The following is a 21379-nucleotide window of genomic DNA, read 5'->3' as shown; positions in this document are numbered from 1 at the left end:
TATACATACGCGCACATACACATCTATACATACGCGCACATACACATCTATACATACGCACACATACACATCTATACATACGCACACATACACATCTATACATATGCACCCATGCACATATATACATACGCGTATGTGTGTATATATAATTTTTTTTTCTTTTAGTCTAAGTTAGGATTGGAGAATCTGTGGGAAATTACTTCCCTGGTCAATTTACACATAATTTGGCAAGAATACTAACTTGAATCCTATCTTTCCACCAACTTACATCATAACCTTGAGACAATTTCTTCATATGAAAATACAATAGTATAGCCAGAAAACCGATCAGCAGCAGTGAACCACTTTGGGAAAAGCTTTATTTCACTGGAGATATCCAACTTAATTTTCTCTTAGGAAAAAATGTGTGACCTAGCCTGTGGCATGGTTGTTAGGGCAGCCGACTCCCACATGGCCGATGTACAGTCTGAGTCCCAGACCAGTGGCTTGAAAAACATGTTTGGTGCATGTGCATGCATGCCCAAAATCCTGAAAGGAGGGAGAAGTGCAGGAGAAAGGATTGTGGTTTAAACTCACAACTACTGTCTTTACTTGAACTTCTGCTTTAAAATATACTTTGCACAGTTCTATTAGGTAAGACACGTTCCTGCCTCGGGGAATTCCATGAGTTGGAAAATGCCAAATGTCTCAAGTAGAACTAGTCTCAAACTAAGTTCGACTTGAGGAGTAGGGGTGAGTCCGGCAGGATGGGTGCTGGAGAGGGTGACACCCGGGCGGGGTTTTGCAGGCTCAGCGGGAATTCTCCGGGATCGTGTCATTATCAGGAGCTTTCCCATCAAACCCTTGGCATGAGCCGCAGTGAGCAATGAGTTTGTCCATGTCCACCCAGCGATGGCGCCGGCTGTTCCACTCTGGGTGACGCATTAGCCCAGTTTGCTGCAGACACTCCCAGGCACTCACTCAGCGTTCAGCTTGGCGCCCCATCCCCAAGCCTGCACCAGCCCAGGTGACCAGGAGGCGCTAGGGCAAGCATGTGCCATCTTTCATGGAAATCCTTCGCCAAGCAGAGCCGGTTACCCAAAACACAGTTTTTCAAATTGTTATTTATTTATTGCTATCTTTCGAAGGGTGGGGCCCCTCTGCATAGCCCCTGCAGCAGTTTCCTCTTGCCGCTGTTTCTCCCTTCATTTCTAGCACACCCCTTTCTCCCTCACACCGACCCTCCCAATCCGCCCTATCAGCAGAGATGTCTCTGTTCCTGGGCATGCTTCTCACCCACTTTCTCTTGCGTGTGCTGACTCCCATGACATTGGCTGATTGCGTGACGACCAGTTCCCTGCTTTGTCACCACTGTTCCCGGGGCTGTCTCTATAACCACGCTTCTCAGTGCACTTGCTGGTGTGTGGGTTTTGGTACCACTCCTTTTTTAAAACTAAAAATCGAATGGCATTTATTTTCCGAAAGACCAACCAACTTATTTATTTCTATTTAATTTTTTTTTAATGTGACTAGCAAGAATGTTTAATGACAGAAGTAGTTTTAATGAACTGACAGCAACGAAAACCAGGAAGGATAAGATTGGGGTGAGTGATGGTTAATGCTCGCTGGTTTCTGCTACATCCCAGGCGTGGCACTAGGAGCTCTGTGAACCTCACCTGGCACACTCATCCATGCACGGATGCACTTTGCACTTTAACAAGAAAACCAAAGCTTGGGCGGTTAGGCTCTGCTGCCTTTTCCCCACAGTCAAAAACTAAATGGTGACATAGTGGTTAAGACACTGGGCTCCCACATGGCCAACCACAGTTCGAGTCCTGGACCTAGAGGCCTGAAATTCAACACTGGGTGGGTGTGTGTGCATGCCCCAAATTCCAGGAGGAGAATGGCAAAGGGATTGCGGTGTGACCATCTCCCCAGGGGGTGATTTCTTGCTTTTCTCTCCCTCTCTCTCTCCAGCAAGCACACACACCTTATAGGAAAAATCTCTCTAAAAAGAACTGAAGGGTAGAACAGAGATGTGAGTAGGGGTTTGTTTATCTTCAAACCTTAGCACCAGGCTAACCGAGCCTCTCCCAAGCCAGGAGATCAGTTATAACTAAATGAGGGCTGTCTCTACCTCCTGCCTGGAGCCGAGCAGCACCCGGATTACAGATGATGAGTGCCGGGGGAAGCGTGGAAACCACTTGATGTTTGCATGCGTGTTCATCGACAGACCCAAGAGGGCCCCAGGCATTCAGGACTAACGTGCTGCAGTGTTACCCCACATCTTACTAATAAGCTCATTCCATCTGGATCTCGTGTGTGTAGAGATTCCTTCTAGTCAATCAGCAGAAGAAACTGTCTGAGATTGCCAGTCGAAAAGTACTCAAAATCATTTATTTCTCAATACAGAGGTTCCCATGGATGAGCGCGCCTATTCAAGTCGGATTAGTTGGCTTCTGGTGAGTAGAAATTACTTTCGAGTAACTAATTTCTTGCTGAAAGACGAATACACCCGTGTGAAAGGGGAGCAGAAGGATGAGTAATGGGATCGAGGCTTTGGAGAGGAGACCATCCCGGAACATCTGGAGCTTATGGCCCCAATCATTCGAAGGGAACTGTCTTCCAGGAAACCTGCAGCATTTGGGGCTCTCTGAGTCGCTTTCTGAAACTGCAGTTAACACTCGACGGTTTCATTCATCGTGTCGGCAAACCTACACGATACAATTGACACAAGCAGGACCTATTTTCGTGAGACCTATGATGGTCTAAGAACGAAAGGGGATTGTTAGCAAAGTAAAAGAGAAAGAATCTAAAAAGTCAACCGTTGCGAAATGTTCTCACTTGTCTCTCTTTTTCTATTTTGGAAGTTTGGTGTTCGCTACGCCCCTGTGTTGTGCTTTATTTCCTCAGAAAAGGTACGTACATGTGATTCTTCGGGATGACAGAGTTTTCTTCCCAAAAAGCAGCTGAGGATGCAGATGCTCTTCTTGCAGCTCACTGGTCTCCACAGGGTGAAGAGGTGGAGATTAAAAAGGATAATGAAGTCGAGGCCTTTCAGAGAGAGGCAGAAATGAACGTACCTCTATCTAATGCAAAACTCTTTATTCAGCCCCTGTCGACCCCCTGCATTAAATCTGACAATATTATAAGGGTCAGATTAACTCTGATGCAGCTTTGCTTTTACTAAATTTATGTATGGTTTGCTGTCATCCAATCTATTGGCAAATGCATCTATATTACAGATATTTTAGAATTTTTGTCCCACCCCCAGAGACAGCAATTACATACACGTAGCTTGGGTAGTTGGTATATTTGCTTCCCTTCTTTCTACTGAGATTTTTGCTTTAAAAGCTTGGTTGTGGGGCCAGCAGGTGGCATGGTGGTTAAGGCGGAGGACACTCCCACATGGCTGACCATTGTTCGAGTCCCAGACCTGGTAGCCTACTTTCTCACTTTCTCTCTCTCATCAAATTAAAATAATTCTTTAACAACAACAAAAAAGCTTGGCTGTACGTGTGTCTCATCACAGCCCCCCTGACGTCAGTGCCTGGCGTTCCAGCAGCACTGTCTAAACGAGGTCTCTGTATCTTCAATCTTACACAGAGACCAGAAGGGCAGCGGTTTGCTATCATGGGTTTGCTTCAGTCTTACAGGCCCCCTGCCTTTGGGACACCATTTCCTCCATAGGCCAACAGGTACTCAACATTGGCAGGGTCTTCAAAAAGTTCAAGGAAAATGTATCATGAAAAAAAACGATGGATTTCAAAAGTGTTGTGTGCCAGAATAAACTCCTGCCAGAATTCCATTTTCCCAGGAACTTTCTTTTTTTTTCCAGAGGTTTTTGCTATAGGACGCGTGCGCTCGCCAGACAGACAGAGAAAGACAGAGAGACAGAAAGCAAGAAATCACCCCTCATGTGGGATGGCCACACCGTAATCCCTTCTCCATTCTCCTCTCGGGATCTTGGGCACGCATGCACATGCGCCCGGCGTGAGTTTTAAGCCACCGGGTTCGGGACGCGAACTGTGGTCGACTACGTGGGAGTCCAGTGACATAGCCATTACGCTAACTGTTGGTCCCTCCCAGGAACTTTCTGAAGTCCTTGTGGTCTCTATGCCCTGGCCTCAGGTTCTGGATGAGTTCTTCTAGAACGAACTTCACCAGGTCTCTCTGCCACATTGCACCTGGTACCCGCCCTCCCACCCTGCCTGTGTCCCCATGGGTTCTCCGGTTGAGATTTAAATCCCACAGTCGGGGGGGGCCTCATGACTGGTGTTGTGGATTCCACGGAGCATGGGTATGTTTTCATCAATGGTGCATGTTTTTGTGGTTTTCCGTGGGAAGTGGCATTACCACGGATCGTGGCCCTGACACCAACGTGGTGTACATGTCTTCTCCACATCTTAGTGCTGGCAGCGAGAGACTTGTCAGCTATAATAACATGAGAGGTCAAAGGAGTTTGGGTTGTATTCCTTTGACTGGTGGAGATCATTCCTTTTCTGAGAGGAGCAGGATCCTCGTTTTCTAGCCACGGGAAGCATCTCTCCGACAGGACTCCGTTTTACTGCACTAGTCAAGGGCTCTCCACACCTGTGTCTCCTCTCCCCGCTCTACATTCTGGGGCCCTCCTTTGCCGGTATTAACCCTGTCGTTTCTCCCTTATCTTAGTTCCATGTCTGTGACAAGTTTGGAAGCTGAGCTGCAAGCCAAGATCCAAGAGACCCATCCTGAACTACGACGAGTGTACTTCAATAAGGGGTTGTGAAGTAGGACGAGGAACCGCCACAGCTGGCCCTGCCACTACAAACCTGGTGCAGCCGTGCTGGTGGGGGAAATCCCGTTTAATCTGGGTGTTCCCAGTTACAAAAACCTTTTTAAAGATCCTCGTTGCCCTTTTAGAATAAAGCTGCTACTTTTAACACAGCCCCTGGTGCAGGCCAGGAGCCCGGCACCTGCTGGCTCCCTTACAATTGAATCATGTTGCGATTTACAGAAATCCTCTTCTTACAGCTTTTCCAGTAATCGTTCTTCAAAGAGACTGTCCCAGCTCTCACTCAAAGTTTTTAAAACCACTTCTAGACAAGAGTAGGTGCTGAGTATATGCTCAAAGAATATTTACTGATTATTAGCCAAGGAAAAGATGATCTGTTTAGAATCCTCAAAATTTATCCCAGTTCTGTTTCAAATCAAGGAGCTCTCAGCAGTGAATTGGGCAAAAGCTCGGAGGCTAAATTACAAACACTTATCCTTAAGTATTAAGAGCAATTTGCTGTCAGTTGAACAGGGCAGGCACCAAGTATTGGGTCATCAGAAAAATCCTGATGCAGTTTTGCATAGGAAAACAGAAAACTATATCATGACTTCTGGCTACCCAAGAGAGGAGGTTTTTGGATATGCCGGGTGGAAGCTCCTTCGTGGGCCTGCCACAAGTGCCAGTCCTAGCCTACCGACAAGCCCTCCCGCTGTCCACAGCTACGTGGGTTCACGTGGCTGGCAGGAGTCCGTGGTTGGCTTCTAATTTCATTGTTTTACATTCTCGTAAAGATGTTGCCCTTACCCTGCAGTTGTTGATGTTGTAGCCAATTTACATCAAGGAATCAAATCATTGAAATGTACACATATCAAAATTTGGAGGTATACTCACCCTCAGTGCCGCGTGACTGTGTTGAGTGTGCTTTGATGGATTTTTTAAGAAACGAGACCACAGTTCCAGTTATCAACGTCCTTTCTTGTCTCCCTTATCAAGCTCGTTGGTTTTCAAGACATAGAGAGAGACGATGTGTCCATGAATTCGTAGCAGAATCTTACTTGAACGTTCTACATTGCATTCCAACCGGTCTGAAAATAATGAAATCACGTGCCACTGTTTCCATCGCCTGTAGTAATTTCACACATAATATATGGATTATAACAGAGGTTATGTTTCAAGTCGACAGACTTTCAACACCATATAAAAAACCGTTGTTTCACTAAGTGTAGATCATTGTAATTCGGAGATTTGTAAGTGAAGAAATACATAGAAGCTATTTAGTTTTGACAGATTTTTTTTTCCTGACAATGTGACCCATGACCGAATTTCCTCATAAAGAAAAAATATTGTGCCTTGTGTCTGTGTTTCTCTTTTCTCTGAAAGGATTAATGAATCTGAAGCTTTGGGCCACTCGGCCTCCCTGGATGCTGCCAGAACCCTCCCACGTAGAGATGTTTGGCCTTAGACCATTTTTGGCAAAGTGGCTTCTCCATGCCAGCTGGCCTGGGGCATCTTCTGTTGCCATCAGTGCTTCTCTTTAGAAAACGGCAAAAGCCCAAGCTTCAGGGCAGGTCCCCACGAGGCGCTTCAAGGCTGCTTGCGTCGAGTTGGCAGCAAAGTCCCAGCACACCTCTGCATAGAGAAATAGAGACAAAATTACGTCACCACTTTGCTGACAACCCAACAGCAAGAGACGGGAGTCCTTGAGGCTGCCGCGCTGTCCCGGCTCTGAGTTCCAACCCCAGTTCATTCGCAGCCAGCTCCCTCAGAGTGCTGGTCTTCAGTGATGGCAACAGGAGGTCGGATGGACGGGCTAACCAAAATTTCACACCCGCCAGGAAGCTATGACCAAAGCATAGTTATAATAATATGGCATCATGAACGTGGAGGTGTCTTTTTAAACATTGTTTATTGAAGCTTCAGACTCTTAATGCTTTTATATAGAAATATTAACTGTATGGTTTAACCATGGTTTATTTAAAAAAATAAATAAAGAACAAATGAACCAAGATTGGCAGTCTTTGCTGATCTTTTAGAAACACCTTTTCTGGAGGAAAAAAATCCACATGAAGTGCAATAAGCTTGTGACGGTAAATAGCTCTGAAGGTTTCTATTGACACGCCCCAGAGAATGATGACGGTTTTTACTGACTGGCAGTTTTTATTTCAGTATTAGCACAGTGTCTTGCCAGTGTTGGAGTCAATGTATTTCAGTTCCACTGGATGAAATGTTAAATAAACTCAGAATGAAAATAAATTCTCTCTTATTTCTACGTAAAGGACAAAGCAGTTTGTGAATTCCAGTTGTGGTACTTTCCCAGACCTCCTATCTGGGATGCTTTGACAGAGATATTCTTGCTATAGGGCGCGTGCGCTCACTGGAGAGACAGACTGAAAGCGAGAAATCCCCCCCAGAGATGCCCACGTAGCAATCCCTTCTCCTCCATTCTCCTCTTGGGAACTTGGGCACGCGCGCACATTTGCCTAGAACGAGTTTGAAGCCACCAGGTCCAGGACTCGAGCCACAGTTGGCCATGTGGGAGTCCAGTGACGTAACCGCTATGCCATCTATCTGCTGGTCTCATGAAAAGAACTTTTTGTATTATACCATTAGCAGGAAATAGATCTCTTTGGGGCTGCCAGTCTTCCACCTTCTTGAACTCCACGAGCACACGGGCACACCCCCAGCCCCACACAGCATTATCCCAGGAACACTGGTTACAAGCATGGGGGATATGGGATTCTGCTTTAGACTCGTAACTAACACCGCTGCACGTCATGGTGACGTCAGCTTCCATACTGTTTTATCATGGCTGAGAGGGATCGGCATTTGCCACAGTATCAGGGAAAGTTTAAATTAACCTCAGACTGGGGGTGGGAAGGGGGAGCCTTATTAACAGATTTAATAAAGAACTGAGATTTCTCACTCCTTGGTCATGTCTCTGCATGTATTTTGTTACCATAGCATGTTTAAAGCATTTTAATCAGTGGGTCCAATCTTGGTTGTACCCACTGACAAAGTATATGTCTTTGGGCTAACATTCTCTAGGACCTTTGGTTTTTTGTTAATTTGCTTTGATGTTTGAAGATAATCATTGGATCCACTCCACAGAGTTGTTGTGGAGATTAAGCAAGACCCCCCCCCGGCCTGCCCGGCTCATAGCCAGCGTCCGTGTGGTTCCTAGACCAATGGCACTGAAGCTTGTCAGAAATGCTCATTCTCGGGCCCCACCCCAGACCTTCTGAGCCACAATTTGCAGGAACTCAAGAGCCCCAGGCGATCCCTGGACACCACAGCGTGAAGCTCTGGCTACAGACATCCGAGAGGTCAGTGAGCTTCGCTGGGCCGATTTGAGGTCAACCTGCGATTTCCTGTGACTGAGTACCCCTCACAGGTTCCCAGGAAGCACCGCGGCTGATGGTGACGCATCTGGGGGAACTGGCCAGCTCCCAGGACCGCAGTTTGCTTCGTTCCGTGCCATGTGCCGCACCTGGGTTTTCTAAGACTCCACATGTGCTCACATCCTCTCCAACTGCAGAAAAGAATCCCTTCTGTGTCACGGAGAGATCGTCGCCGGGATATGGAGAGAACAGGAAGTCAGGTCTGGGAACAGCAGGGAAGGAGCACCGTCCTGGGATCAGAGAGGAAACCACTGAGCACCCACGCCGTGACCATCCCAGGGCCAGCTCTGTCCTCACAGGACACAGCCACGTCTGAGCTCGTGCAGAAGAGCCTGGGAGACACACAGGCTTGCCAAGGAGCCCACAATACTCCATCTTTAGAGAGACACTTGGAGGTTCAGGCAAGTGAACTGACCTGTCCAGGGTCAGGCAATGTCTGAACCCCAAACCCGGTCCTTCCCTGCCCAACCTCAGAGCGTCTTCTGCGGTACCTCACAGCTTCTCGTCACTGGGGATAATCAGAAATGGCTTTGGCACATTTTACTGGTTTCAAAGTGCTATTTACACACATTATTCCTTGTCATTCCCAAAGGTTCCTCTGAACACCATCTCCCTTGCAAAAACGGTAAGAGTCTTACAGAACTGAGATCACTTGCCGAAACCGTACCTGGAGCATTGGAAAGTTCACGAGATAGTCGATTCACCGCCACACACACAAGGTTTGTCGACATACAATTCAAATAAGCGCCCAATCAAGATCGAAGGGTCAAAGGTAGATCAGCAAGGTCATGTCCAGTAAGGCTCCATCTTTCAGTAACAGGGGCAGTGGTTCTGGAAGTCCCAGAAACAGCAGCATCACCTCCCCAGGACCATAGAAGCGACGTTCCAGGCCCACCCACACTCATCGCATCTGAACTAGAGGTGCGACTCAGCCAACCCAACCGCCGCCTGGGTGAGTGTTCAGGTCGAGAATCCCGGGCTGGAAAGATGGGTGCCGGAGTTGGCTTTCTCAGGTCTGGATTCAGCTTCTTCCTTGGATTGGAAGGATGACCTCTCTAAACTTTAGTTTCCTGGTCTGTAAAATAAAGATACAACAGGGCCAGCAGGTGGCATAGTGGTTGGGGTGCTGGACTCCCACATGGCCGACTGCAGTTCGAGTCCCAGACCCGGCCGCCTGAGAAGCCTCCAGCCACATGTACATGCAGGGATTGTGGCATGGCCATCCCCCCTGGGAGGTGGTTTCTCACTTTCTGCCTCTGTTTCTCCAGCAAGGGATCTCTCTAAATAAATAAATAATGAAGAGATGACACTTCGTCATTGGGTTATGGCGAGGACTTGATGAGTATTAGCCAGTGAGCAGCAGTGCCCTGGTCCCCAGCACAGGCACGCTCAGTACACTAGCTCAACTAAGATGGCTCCCAGGGGCCAAAAGCTTGGCGATTTGTTGGTGACCCTACTGGATTTCTGAGGGGAGTGCAAATTACTACAGTTTCTCTGCAAGAGGTTGACAATACGGATCAAGATGTAGGAAGGCACAAGCCCTCTTGTAAGCAATCCCACTCCTGAGACCCAGTCACACAGATGTGCATTCTCACGTTTGTGGGAGCCCTATGGATGGAGTCTCCAAGGCGAGGGGCAGGAAGCAGGTTTCCCTGAGAGCAAAGCTTGCCGGCAAGTACTAAGTGTATACTACTGTGGGTTAGTCCAAGATCTGCAATTAATTTTTTTCTTTTTGACATTTTAAAATTCTGATTTGGATTATTAAAAAATAGATATGTAGCTATTAGGGGACCAGCAGGTGGCAGAGCGGCAAAGGTGCTGGACTTCCATACGGCCAACCATGGTTTGAGTCCAGGACATGGTAGCTTGAAAATTACACTAGTGTGTGTGCATGTCCAAAAATCCCAGGAGGAGAATGGAGGAGAAAGGATGGCAGCATGGCTGTCCCCGCCGAAGAGTGATTTCTCACTTTCCCTCTCACTAGCTCTCTCTAGCAAGTGCATACACACTATGATTAAAAAAAAAAAAAAATACAAGGGGGTCTTCAAAAAGTTCATACAAAATATGTATTATAAAAAAACTAAGCAGGCATTTCAAAAATTTTTGTACCAAAACAAGCTCACATTTTAATACCATTCCCTCTCTCTTTTTTTTAATTGCCCAAGGGCGCTGGCGGCCCTCAGAACGGGAAGGAGAGGGAAAGTACAGGGCACCATCATGCTGCAACTTGCCCCACCCCCATGTCCCAAGAATTTGGGGGCTGGTCACAGACTAGCATTTTTCAAGGGACCAGGCAGGGACTGGAAAGGCCTTAGGGGCTGTGGGACCAGCTCCCCACGCACAGGCTCCGACTGCCTCACCAGGTCACGGTCCAGATTTCCTTCTGCTTTTTAACTCAGGACATAGTCATTGCTACTTGAGAAAAGAAACCCCAATTTGGAATAAATGTACTGATATGTATAAAAGACACATTAGAACGCCATACACCAAATGGTGAACAGTTGGTATCTTTGGCTTTACACTTCATTTCGTTACAGTTGCCTGTTTCTGGAATTTTCTGGAATGCACCTGTACTCTTATAATCAGAAGAACATCAAGTTCAGGCTGTCGCAGTAGCTCTAGGCAGCGGCCACGTCGTCAGTCCTCCCGGGCAGGGGAGCCGGTGGGCACGGATGCTGGCTCAGGCTTAGAGCAGGCTGCTCCGGGGCCGACCCTCAGCTTCCACACTCACAAGCCTTGGGGATACCAAGCAGACCATGAACTCTCCACTACGGCCCAGCTGCGCACTGGAAATGATGGAGACGTCTCCCTCCCGGGGTGGAGGGCTTGAGCCAGGAGCTGGCTCCGGAGCTGCAGTGCTGAGAATCGACACCAGGGCGCAGCATTGCCTGCAAGATGCGGGCTGCAGCCGGCAGGTGGCCCGGGCAGCCGCCTGCTCCCACCCATACGAATCTGGACGCGGGCAAAGTTTGGAGGGGACAGAGGAAGCTGGAGACGAGCTGACGAGATGGCCTGGTTTGGCCTCCCCCGGCATGAAGGTTTCATGCTCTCCACCTGCTTCATGCTGCTCACCTGGCCTGGCTGGGAGGAAGAGGGGCTAGAAGGCAGAACAGCAGTGGGCCAGACCCAGTCCTTGTCCTTGGTGCCGGTGCCATCAGCGCTGTGACACAGGTCAATGACACAGGTCAATGACCGGAGGTGCCTGGCTTGCAGGTGAAGGGGACAGGGGCTGGAGAGGCTTTAGGGTGGGCAGCTCAGCACCCTTTGGTGCCAGCACTTTCTGGGAGAGAAAACCAAGCAAAAAGGGCTTCCAGGCAAAGGGGACTATCCATGCAAAGACCTGGAGACCAGAGGGTGACGTGCAGTGTGCAAAAACAGCAGTGTTTGCAGGAAGTCGCCCCCAGGTTGCCAAGTCATGGCCTGCAGTGGCCGTGGAAGGGGCAGGAGCTCATCCCCAAAGCAGGGGCCAATCTCTGGGTTTTGTGCAGAGAAAAACCCGCCCAGTCCCACCTCTGCCACTTACTTTGTGATCCACAAGTCAGGTTCCCTCTTGAGCCTCAGTGGCTGTGTCTGTAACATGGAGACAATAAAACTTAAGGTGCAGTCTTAGGGCAGAGGCAGCACGGTGGCATCACAACAGCACCCAAATGGGAAAGGTCCTGGGTTCACGTCCTGGGGCCTCCTGAGCACCAGGGCACACGACTGTGACCTGGGTGGGGGGAAGCCTTGTTGCAAAGGGTCTCTTCCGCTGCCTGCAAGAGAAAAAGAGATGGGGGAAGGGGAGCACAGGCAGCAGAAGAGACCCTCTGTTCCCCTGCAGTAACATCCATGGAAAGACAGAGGCAGGCGGTCTCCAGCACGGCTGCAGGTCAGCTCGGCCATGATTAGTAGTCCCGGGGAGTCATCCCAGCTGGCTTCCAGGGCCAGGAAATCGTTTGCAGCATGTTTGATTGCAATCAAGAACGAGTCCTGCCCTCTTATTCCCATTTATAATAAAAGTGTATTTTATTCTGATTATAACATCACCAGGAAAGAGTAGCATGAAAGAACAATCTTTAAAAACAGAAAAAAATCTAAGAGAGGAAAATGTCAGCTCTGTTGAAATACAGAAGGGCCCAACCTCATGCTGCAAACTCGGAATAATAATGTCAGTTCACCGCGTGGGAGGCGGATTCTGGGAACTGGCTTCTGGAGCCGATGGTGTCAGGTGGGGAAGAGGGGACACGTGGGAAGGATGGGTCTAAGCTGAGCCCTTTCCTCCATGGGCCAGCTCACTAGGGGTGAGTCTCATCTGAAGCCCAGTGACGATGACCGGAAGAGGAGACAGGCTCGGTCACCCAGAGGGAAGCTGGGACTGTCCCTGTTCCCCAGAGCCTCAGCCTCACAGCTCCTGACTGGGAGAAATCCGGCACCAGGGACACAACGGCGTCCCCACTCTGAGTGCTGACCTCGCAGTAAAGCTGGAGGGAGCAGAGGAGGACACCAGAGCTGCCGGACCTGGGGGCCACCACATGTGGGAGTAGAGGGCGGGAAGGGGACTTGGGGCAGAGGGTGCAGAGGGACGATGCCACGCTGGCTGAGCGTTAAGAAGCCACCCCCGTTCCAGTGCACATCCCCGGCTTCACTCCAAATCACCCAAATCACCCAGGGAATGTTTCAGAACATCCAAACCAATCGCATCTGGGAACCTGGGGATGGCCTAGGAGTCAGCACTGAATCCCAAGGCTTTCCGAGGTATAACCAGCACTGAGGAGCGCCATCTAGAGGTAGAGAAGGGCCACGAAGTATCGTAGTGACTTTGGGGGTGCTGGTGTTTTCAAATGCACCTCAGTGATGCAAATGTCCAGCAGGGAGCTAAGGCCAATGACATATTCTCCTTTAAATCCCTCGCCTACCAGTGAACCCCAATTCACAGACAGCGATGCAGTCTCCACTGAGCAGTTATTTTGCCCCAGACAACGGCTCATTTCATCTCCAACAACCCCGTGAAGTTGCTATGCTAGTTACTTCCACTACACAGTTGAAATAGTGGCACAGAGCATTTAAGTAACGTGCCCAAGATCAGTGGGCTAATACGCCGCGCTGGTAGAGCCCAGCCCAAGCTTCTGGCCAATCCATCCTGCCCAGCCCCTCACGCAGCCTGCCCTCCGGGGAGAGACAGGGCCAGCCTCTGATTCCACGGCAACCACACCAGAGACTATTCAGACCAACGTGGGGGAAGGAACCTGGGGGGACATGAAATGAAATATAGGGCCGGCAGGTGGCATGGTGGTTAAGGTGCTGGATTTCCACATAACCAACCGAAGTTCAGGTTCAGATCCAGCTGCTTGAAAAGCATAACAAATAAATAGATAAATAAATATTTAAAAAGAAAGAAACATTTGTCACCAAGACCGTGACTCATTGACTACTGGAGAATGTGGCTCTGAAAAAAATATCAGTATGAATGGAGCTTGCTCTACCTGGGCGTGCACCCGTCTCCTCCATTCATCCCGGGCTCACTCCCGACCCGGCTCCCTCACACTCCTCCTCCCCTCCCTGCCATGCCTCGGCCTCTCTGACCTGAAAATCTCTTTAGAGCTTCTCATACGAATTTAGTGAGATAACACATAAAGGCACGATGAGGTAGCAGCCCTCTTCTTCAGTAGACTCAGCCCCACACCACCGTCTGCAGCAGTGGACTCCTACTGTCCACACACGACTTGCTGTGTGTTCTCGCAGACCTTGTATACCAAGAGATTTCAAAAACCTCACGAAAAATGGAACTGAATACTAATTTATCTTGGTCCCCAAATTCTTCAAAACCCAGGCATAGCTTTTACATAATACTCGTTTCCCGTGAACTTTTTGAAGAACTTCTCACAAGCTTATGCAAACATATGCTCATCTGCAAATGTGTCTGGTTTTGACAACCTGGTTTTTTCCTCTTAAAAAATATACCCTGGGTTTTTTATTTTCTTCAGAGGGAGCATGCATTCACCAGAGAGAGACAGAAAGACAGAGGTGGGAGAAAGAGAAAGCACCTCTCCCATGGGACAGGGTCTCACTGGAATTCCTCCTCCTCCATTTCTCCATCCCGTGGGCATTTGGGGAATGCATGTACTCAGAGTGTTCTTCAAGCTGAGATTCAAACCATCTAGTCGGCCATGTGGGATCCAGCCCCCTTAACCACTAGGCCAACTATGTTTTGTTTTGTTCCTGTCAAGGCAATATATATATAAATCGTCCTTATCCTTGTTAAGAACTTAATTGAATTCCAAAACATTAACTCCTGCATTTTTTTTGTCATTCCCCTGTTGGTGGGCATTTCAGTCAATCCTGTGTTTTTGCTACTACCAAAAAAAATATATATATATATCAGGTCAGCAGGTGGCATTGCAGTTAAGACACTGATTCCATATGGCCAACTCTGAGGTTCCAGATCTGGACCCGGTGGCTTGAAAAACTTACCAGGAGCAAGTGTGTGGGTGCCCAAAACCCTGAGAGGAGAATGGAGAAGGGATTGTGGCGTGGCCATCCCTCCCAGGGGGCTGATTTCTCACGTTCCTGTCTCTCGGGTAAGGCTATATGCCCTATGACAAAAACCTAAAAAAAAAAAAAAAAAAAAAAAAGAAAGAAAGAAAGAAAAGAAAAGAAAAGAAAAAAGAAATACTGCCTGGCTCCCCTGAGCACAGCCCTATCACATCCCTGTGCTGCTGCTCCTGTGAAAGGCCTTCCTAGATGTGAGATGAGCGAGGTCACAAGCTCTGCGCATGTAAACCGTGGATGACGGTGATAAACCTGTATCTCGTTCCCAAATGTTAGAGCAGAGACAGGACAGAGACCTGCTCTGCACTGCCCTGCAGTGTGAACTCCTGACTCCTCTGTGGGAGGGGTCATCTTGCAAATTACGCAGCGAGCAGGAAATGTGTCTTTTGCCCCTGGTGGATCTAAACTGGAAGGTTTCAGAAAAATCATCTTTTCTTCTTGGAAGGTGTTTCCGTGCATGCACGCATATTAGCCTTTCGTGGCATGACAAACCACTCCAAACATGATGCCGTAAAATAATGATTAATTTCTCCTGATTCTGTGGGTGGCTGATGGGTCCTCTGCTGGTTTCTCCTAGGCCCACCCAAACTGCATTTGGTTGCTGGAAAGTGCCAGATGCCCGCAGCCACGGGCTTGGTCATTGTTGTTGGCATTGCTGGAGCTTGTTGGTACTTCTCCAGGTGGCCCCTCAGCTTCTCAAAGGCAACTCCCTTGCACAGCGCCCTCAGGACAGCATTCGGAGAGGATAAGAGCATTGCTCAAGCACTTAGCAAGCCTCCGCTTGCTCCTGTTGCATTAGCAAGTCACAGGGCTAAACCCAGAATCAGCAGAAGAGGCTCAGAGCTGGCCTCCTGGGAGCAGTGAGAAGGAATTTGTGGCCACTTTTAGTTCCCTCTGCATATGTGAGTGTCAGAGGCAGAAACAGAGCTGGGTCCTCACTTAGATGCTGGACAACGAGGTCGCAGAAGGTTGCATCTACAGCATGGAGGTGGGCCATGTCAAAAGGAGTAGATTTGGAGCCCACACCAATCTGAGCCTGAGCTGGGCGAGCCAGAGCTCCAAGGCTCCTAGCTGGCTCTCTGCAGCTCTGCCCTAAGAATAGGACTCGAGGACATGCATTGCTGGGAATGGCAATGGTCCCTGGAGAGAAACCAGTTTTTTCAAAAGCTGGATGGAGACCAGAAGAAAAGCAATGTTTCTCAGGAGGCTGCAGACCTGAGCGAGGTTGGGAACTGCCTGCGCTCAGGGGCAGGCACAGAGGTGGAGGTCAGAGGTGTTCCAATCTTGCTTCAGAAAGAGCTTGCCTTTTAGCTGGGAGAGGGCAACTGGCTTCCAGCCTCCTACAGATGTGGCCTTCAGGGTCCAGCTAAGCATGCCAGTTCTAGTCGAGGTCCTGCTCTTCCTGGAAGCCCCATCTGTAACTGCTGGCCTAGAGCAGTGAGGTATCAGCCCCGTGGCACACCTGTGAGATGGGAGAGGTCACCCACGAGACCGCATTTGGTTGGCGGAGCAGAGATGCAGGTGCCGAGGAGCGCTGCGGTCAGCATGCTGGCCAGCCCAGGAGGACTAAGGGAATTGGGAAGAGACATCCATCCTTGCACCCCAGTTACCATTAATATTACCCTAATAAGTGTGCATAGCAGGGTCTCTTATCCTGTGCAACCACTTAACTAAAATAAAACAGACTGCAACAAACAATTCACTCCTGGTTTCAGTGACACTCAAATTTCAATCAATACCCAAATGGGTTTCATGGTTCGTGCAAAGGAAAAAGGAAAACACCAGTTATCAAGAGCTTTTGTGCACGGGGATGATGCTAATCCCAACCCCCCATAGCTAATGTGAAGCTTAGTACTTGGGTATGAATGTCCCCATGAAGCAGGGTACAAAACTGAAGCATGGAGAAGTTACACTGAGGACCAAGCTTTGGCTATGTTTTCTTTTCTTCTAAAATTCTTTCCTAAGGGGCCTGAGGCAAGCCACACCTACATGCCACCAGTCTCACTGGAATGATCTCTTCGCCTCAGTCATTGTGGCCCAGTCTCAGATCCTGACTCTGGCCCAACCCGATGACTAATAAACCTCTTTACCTATGACAAGGTTGAGCTGAAACCCTCCTTTCTGCTGTCTCCAAACTTCAAACAAAGTCTTGGTTTTAAATTTATTTATTTATTATTACTTTATTATGTTATTGGGTATGTATGCTCACCAGAGAGAGACAAATAGAGAGAGAGAGAGACAAGAAAAGTGAGAAAGCAAACCACGAGGTCTGGGGCCCCAACCACAGTCAGCCTTGTAGGAGTCCGAAGTCTTAACCACCCCACCACCTGCTGGTTCCAAGCCTTGCTCTTCTAGCCAATAACGTACTGAAGAGTCTCAATCTACCCATATTTCATAAGCCCCAGCTTCAAGATATCCCATCTTCTTGGACAAAACTAATAGGTAACCATCACGTATTGCTCTACAATGTGGGTTGTAACTCCTGCATACCTGAAACACGCGAGAGACCTGCTGTGATCCGGCCACGCAGAAGCACTTTCTCAAGGCTTCTCGAGATTGTTTCCCTGGGTCACAGTCACGCATAATGGCTTAGAATAAATCTTCGAAATTTTAGAGTTTGGTTTTCCTAACAATAACACCTTGCCCAAGATCATGCATCCTATAAGAGAAATCAGAGTCAAAATACACACAGTAAGACTGTCATCGGTCACCTCAGCCTCTGAGTTAGAGTGAAGGTGGCGTAGCTCTATGAAGTGTCCAGACACCTGGTGAGTGAGGAGGAGAGAGCCAGTACTCAGTCAGTGCCCAGGAGGCTGATCTCGCGACTTCATTAAGTACCGCCCGAGGGTTCTCCTCCTGAAGGATCTCTCTTCTGCTCTTAAGGAAGCCAAAGTAATCCTCTGCACACTTAGAATGAGAGTGGCTATGCATTCAGGTTGACTCATGTAAGTGTCAATACCCACTCGCCCTTTCAATGAAACTGTCCTGGTTTCAACAATAAAGTATGTCTCCCTACACAAAGTGCTATAAAATGAACAAAGAGCTTCCACGTGTGTTATTTTATTAATATGTTATCCTCCCACTCACTTTGGGAGGGGATGGTTTTTTGGCACCATTTGATGGAAGAGCACATCAATACCCAGAGAGTCTAACGGCAAGCCCCTGGCCAATGACTGTAACCCCGATGCCTATTCTAAAGCCCAGGCTCCTCCTGCTTGACCTTCCTGCTTGTTCTCAGCTTAGCATCCACTCATTTGTTCATTTATGTATTTACTCATTCATTCACTCATTCATTCATTCTTTTGCTTTTGAGTACATTGTGCCTATTCTTGTGTCTGGCTCTGCTTCCAGAAGCTTAGGGTTCCAAATTACATTAAAATTAGGTTTAACAGACACAGAAAGACAAGTATTATATGAGCTCACTGACATGTAGACTCTAAAAAACAAAAAACAAATGAACAAAACAACAACAACAACAATAAAAAACAAAAAACCACCAAACTTAACAGAAGTTAAGAGTGGAGGAGTGTTTGCCAGGGGCCTGAGGTGTTGGGAAAGAGGAGACCAGAGGGTATAAACTTTCAGTTATCAATGAACAAGCTCCAGGGATTGAAGTATAGCACAGAGAGGGATGGATGCTTTCATTGACTGTATCATGGTAGTCATCACACTGGGGAAATGCCAACCTGACCTAGGCCACACTGGGGAGCTGATGACTGAACTGCCGCGCTCGCACTCAGGAGCAGGCAGAGGCTTTCTCTGAGCGCTCCCTGATCTAAAGACATGCTTTAGACATGCTCCCTGATCTCCCATCGTCATGTGCCCCTTCCTGGGAATCTCAGCAACCAGGGATGATACCTTGGATCATAGGAGAAGAGGCTGGAGGAGACACCATGCCCTGACTAGGGCTGCTCCAGACCGTTAGACTGGAGGCCTGGGCAGCTTGGATATGGGGGTCAGACACCAGGCCCTAGTCAGCTGATACAACCTGGGTCTAGCCTGTCATCAGACCTGCGTTGCACTCAGATCTAACCCAGATGTAGCACAAGGCACTCGACTCTGCACATGGCACTCTATTGTGCACACGGGGCTCTACTCTGCACATGGCACTCTACTCTGCACACGGAGTTCTACTCTGCACACAGGGCTCTACTCTGCACACGGAGTTCTACTCTGCACATGGCACTCTACTCTGCACACGGGGCTCTACTCTGCACACAACACCAGACCTTACATGGCACAGCAGTCTGCTCTCCCTCCAAATTTTTACCATACATGGACTGTTTCTACCTCTAAGACACTTCCCCTCCCTATACCCTTATAAAAATCACTAAACCCTGCCCTAGGGCATGACTTCTCTGGCTCCCCTCTCTCTTTCTCTGTCAGGCCAGTGAAACTCACCCAGGAGCACTCCCAATAAAGGCTCTACATTTCTATTTTATCGTGTGGTTGGCCTATTCCTTACACAGACAACTTCCATTACCTGAGTGACTTCTCATCTACACAGCAAGACTACTTTTACTCATCTTTACCCCCCACCCCCATAACTGTGCCAGAAGCCCCCTTCCTCTCTGTAGCTCAGAATGCCGCAGAAGCTTCTATACCTGAGCCTCCTATTTCGTGGGACTTCCGGGCATGCGTACGTGATTAAATGTGTTTGTTCTCCTGTTAATCTGCCTTATGTCAATTTAATTCACAGCCCCGCCAAAAACCTAGAAGGGTAAAAGGAAGCCATTTTTTCCCTCCCCACATCATAATGTAAACATAGCTCATTGCACAACTAGAATATAGTCTATCTTTATGTGCCAAATAAATATTAGAAACAACAGAAACTGGCTTTCCTGTCCTAAAGCCCATAGGATTCTGCATGTGTGGTATAGCGAGGGGCTCCAGCCCTTGGTACCTACCTCCGGGTTTCAGTCCTGGTTCTGGCACAAGCTGGGTGAGTCCACCTAGGTGGGTCTCCAGTTGTCATCTATAGAACACAATAACTAGAGCAAAAGCCCATCTTGTGCAGCTGATAATGAGAGGACAAAGCTAGATGATGCCCAGAGAGCACCTGGCGCACAGGAAGCGCTCAGTGAAAATGGGGGCCATTATTTCCTTTATCAGACCGGAAACACCCAGATCGGAACCTGGATGATGTAGTCTGCTCTAGGGAACCAGAGGATTTCGGTTTTATTTTTGTTTCTAGGGATTAGACAGGAATCATCATTGAAAAATTTATTTTTCCCCTGGGCATATGGGCCAGGAAAACAATTGTGGCTGCGGGGAAGAGCAGTATTTGGCTTCTGGGGAAAGAGGACTTGAGAAATGAAGCTTTATTTCTGTATCTGGACTCCAGTTTGCCTAAGAGTTTCCATTTAATCATACATGAAAGGCAGAATAAAGGGGACACATTTGCATAATAAAAGAGGTGATTGAATTCAAAGTGTGGAGTCTTTTACCTTTCAGAGTCCTCATCCTTTTCTTCTCCTTTCTAATCATTCCTGGCAGGTTTTTAAAGGCTAGAAAATGTGGTTTAGGGAGATATCAATTCAGGAGGAAAAAAATATGGCCATAAAAAGGGTTAATTTGAATCATGGGCAGAAAGCCTTTTTTTCCCTTTTTTTCCTTCTTCCCTGTGAAGAGCCCAGACCGAGAGAGGAGGGCAAGGGACAGCAAGAGAACTCCTGGTGCCTTTTCTCCTTTTTTCCAATCCCAAGGGAGGCATTTCTTCAAAGAGGAACTTTAAAGTACACTAAGTACACTTCTGTTTTTAAAATAAGACAAACTACACAGCTACTCCAAAAATGAAAACAAAACTCTTACAAATGTTCATCAGTGTTAACGTTATGGCCAGCAGAGCAGCAGAAATGCATGGACTGAAGGAAGACCCACCCCATACTTCCTCTCCTCCAAGCCCTTGTGCTGGGGTCCAGCCTCAGCGAGGGTGGGTTATCTCAATGGAGGCGATGCAGGAAGGAAAGACTGAGGCCTCAGCGCCATTTTCATGCACGTCCTCAGTCGGACACCCTCAGAGATCGCTCTCTGTAGAGTGACAACTGCTAGGAATCATTGTGCCTTTTTATTGAAAATGTGACACATGCAAGTAAATGGACGAGGGGCTACGTGTTCTAATTATCAGTTCATAAAGTTTTAACAGTAGGGAACATAGATTCCATTCAGGGTTGGATTAAGGGCGGGTCTATTACAGTTCAGCAATTGTTTGATTTATGTAGGCAGGTTTTTGGTAACCTTAAGGAATGTAGTTTCAGGAAACAGCCTCCAGCAAGCAGAGTTAATTATCAGTCAATGCTCGGTGGCAGCCATCTTGTGATTACTGAGTACGATGCTAAGAAAAGAAAATCTCAAGTACAGGTATTAGTTTTTATGGATCTCAATAAAGAATGATACTTATGTAATTTTATAGGGATCTACAACTTAATTCAAGGAATCCTAATATATCTATCTATTCTAAAGGGGTGAACCTATTGTTCATTTGGTGAGGGTGGGGGTGTCCTGGGCCAGTTTCAGCCTAATCCTATTTTATGTAAAGAAAAGTTATTTTTAAGCTTATGTTAAATGTGTCTTGAAGGACCTTCCAAAGGTCAAGAAGATTTCTGCCTAGATGGAACTTCAGCACACCCTCCATTGTGACCGCAGGGATGAAGCATTGTAATTAACAGTAGGTGGTCAGGGCAAAGGGGAGCAGTCAGGGGACTTTCGGGAAATCTTA

General features: G+C 48.0%; 1 protein-coding gene across 2 annotated transcripts in view; it reads left to right on the top strand.

Annotated features, from left to right (window-relative positions):
* SFXN1 (sideroflexin 1) overlaps positions 1 to 6272 on the top strand; it is a 39465-nt gene extending 33193 nt beyond the window's left edge. For both annotated transcript variants that reach the window (XM_006158895.3, XM_006158893.3), the window contains exons 9-11: positions 2392 to 2441; positions 2850 to 2897; positions 4651 to 6272. In XM_006158895.3, coding sequence (XP_006158957.1) covers positions 2392 to 2441; positions 2850 to 2897; positions 4651 to 4747 — 195 coding nt within the window. In that variant the 3' untranslated portion in view covers positions 4748 to 6272. The remainder of the gene's footprint in view (positions 1 to 2391; positions 2442 to 2849; positions 2898 to 4650) is intronic.
* Positions 6273 to 21379: the final 15107 nt, after the last annotated feature.

This window comes from Tupaia chinensis, unplaced genomic scaffold (genome assembly GCF_000334495.1).
Source record: "Tupaia chinensis unplaced genomic scaffold, TupChi_1.0 Scaffold000612_1, whole genome shotgun sequence".
Taxonomy (NCBI): Eukaryota; Metazoa; Chordata; class Mammalia; order Scandentia; family Tupaiidae; genus Tupaia; species Tupaia belangeri.
The sequence above is the reverse complement of the archived record's forward strand: the minus strand, read 5'-3'. Positions and strand labels throughout refer to the sequence as shown.